Below are 2,331 nucleotides of genomic sequence, written 5' to 3' on the forward strand. Positions count from 1 at the left end.
GCTTCTGGTTGCTCTTCACTCCAAATGCGGCAATTTTGCTTATTTACGAAGCCATTCAACCAGAAATGAGCCTCATCGCTGAACAAAATTTGTCGATAAACACATTTCGAACCGAACACTGATTTTGGTAATAAAATTCAATGATTTGCAAGCGTTGCTCGTTAGTAAGTCTATTCATGATGAAATGTCAAAGCATACTGAGCATCTTTCTCTTTGACACCATGTCTGAAATCCCACGTGATCTGTCAAATACTAATGCATGAAAATCCTAACCTCAAAAAAATCACCCGTTACATACTGCAAATGTTACGCACATACGTACATACAAAAATATTTCAAAGTTTACAATCAGACATACATACATACATACATATGTACATAAATCGAAAACATATGCCGATTTGAGGCTTTGGTGATGATTGCGATTGAAAAGCTACAAAATACCGGTTTTCATTAATATTTAAAGTTTTATTTAATTTTTGTTTTAACTTTTGTTTTGCTGCAGTGTTTTCGGTGCTGATATTGTGCATAAACGTATGTTTATTAAGGCGAGTTTTTAGTAGCGCAAAACGTTTGCTGTCGTACACAACTTCAAGCCTCCAAGCAAGACTTACAAAAAAATTGTATTTAAGACTGCAAAAAGAATATTTCAACAGTGCAAATTTTTGTTTAATATTGTTGCGTTTGAATATAAGTGGTCGTAAAAATGAAATTGTTTATTGGACTGGTGAGACAATTGAACTAATATAACAGCAAATACGCATTGAAAAAGTGGATTTAACGCATTGACCAACTGTAAATTTAAGTCTGCAAACTAATTTGCATTTCACATTCATTTCGTTTCGCAAAAGGTCATAGCTGTATTCTTCATTTGCGCATGCGCCGATGTCTCGCACATTCTGCACCATAGCGTCCACGAAACAACCCCGCAGCCGGGACCACCGAATCCATACGTCTTCAGCTACCAAGCTGGACGTGCGCCTGGACATGTCGATCGCCAGCACACCGAAGTATCTGACGGCACTGGCGTTGTACGCGGTGCCTTCTCCTATGTCGATCCTAAAAACCAGCTGCGCACTGTGCAATACGTAGCCGACAAGCATGGTTTCCATCCGCAACTCAGCCACGAACAGGAGGATACCGAGGCCGTGAAACAGGCAAAGCGGAAACATTTTGCGTTGTACAATCGCATTGCGCAAGAACATGCCGCTGACGGCGGTCACGGCGGACATGTAAGTACTGCACGTCTAACTTGGCAATTAATTAATTCGTGCCTATCTAACATGTTTTGATGCAATACAAAAAAATCAACTTCTAATTTACAATAAAATATCGTTATTTTCATCATAGGAAGCTTACGCTGCCGGACCAAGGAATACTGAAGCTGTTGCCTACGCCACACACAAACATCTTAGTGAATATGAACGCATCGCTGCTGAGCATGCACGCATGCGCGCCGAACTTGAGGCCCAACGATTGAACAGTCCTCAGGACGATGGCCAGTACCACGGCGAGGAAGAGCAACTGCAACATTACTAATTTTCTGCGTATCATTTTAATTTTCCACAAAAAAGTTCCCCCGTAGGTAATTTTTTAGCTGGTTTTATTTTTGTTATTTTGTTACACAATAGTTGCGTTGTGAATATGCAGAGAATGGCTGGAATTTCATTTGCATATCAATAAATGTTTATTTTCTCGCAGCAAACACATTTAATGAATTAGTAAGCAGTAGAATAAGCTGAGTCTTGAGATATATATTATTAGTCAGTTATTTATGTTAGCACTAGCTGTACCCTGCCACCTTTGCTGTGGAATATACCTGTTATATGGATGATAAATTATTAACGAAACAAAGCATACGTTTCATATGTGTTTGGTTATGTAATAAGTACTTGTGTGCACGCAATATTTGCTGTTTTTTCATTCTCTGCATAGATATTAAGAACATCTGGTTTGCTAACACAGGAACACGCAACATCTGAGAAGCAATCCGCATGTAAATCTAAACCATAGTTTTCCAAAGTTCGACATTATTGATTGTGATTCCGAATGTCAATCGAATTGGGAATTGCAATCTTTTAAATTGAAATGGTGTATCGGTCGGAATCATGGGAATTCTTCACCTTTGAAAGGCCACGTTCAAAAATTCCGTTGGATGGTCTTTTTACACAACGGTGTTTATCGACGTATATGCTATTTCCTCACGTTGAATGCTGGATTGCTTATATAGAGGTAAGTGTGTTACTTGACATCACCGAAGGCATGGGTTTAAATCCCGCCACATGCCAAGTTAAATAAGATAGTACACATTTGTGCTCTTTAAATATATCC

At 38.8% G+C, this 2,331-nt stretch overlaps 1 protein-coding gene across 1 annotated transcript; it reads left to right on the forward strand.

Annotated features, from left to right (window-relative positions):
• Positions 1–393: 393 nt before the first annotated feature.
• Cpr57A (Cuticular protein 57A) lies at positions 394–1,705 on the forward strand. The gene is made up of 3 exons (XM_017627217.1): positions 394–727; positions 852–1,232; positions 1,351–1,705. The coding sequence occupies exons 1-3, from the start codon at positions 707–709 to the stop codon at positions 1,537–1,539; spliced, it is 591 nt and encodes a 196-aa protein (XP_017482706.1). The 5' UTR covers positions 394–706; the 3' UTR covers positions 1,540–1,705.
• Positions 1,706–2,331: the final 626 nt, after the last annotated feature.

Source organism: Rhagoletis zephyria, unplaced genomic scaffold, assembly GCF_001687245.7.
Source record: "Rhagoletis zephyria isolate East Lansing unplaced genomic scaffold, Rhagoletis_zephyria_1.1 Rzeph_scaffold_05112, whole genome shotgun sequence".
Classification (NCBI taxonomy): Eukaryota; Metazoa; Arthropoda; class Insecta; order Diptera; family Tephritidae; genus Rhagoletis; species Rhagoletis zephyria.

Coding starts and splice junctions, on each gene's coding strand:
- Cpr57A (XM_017627217.1), top strand. CDS start 707: ATGAAATTGTTTATTGGACTG. Junction 728..851: donor TGAAATTGTTTATTGGACTG/GTGAGACAATTG, acceptor GTTTCGCAAAAG/GTCATAGCTGTATTCTTCAT. Junction 1,233..1,350: donor ACGGCGGTCACGGCGGACAT/GTAAGTACTGCA, acceptor TTTTCATCATAG/GAAGCTTACGCTGCCGGACC.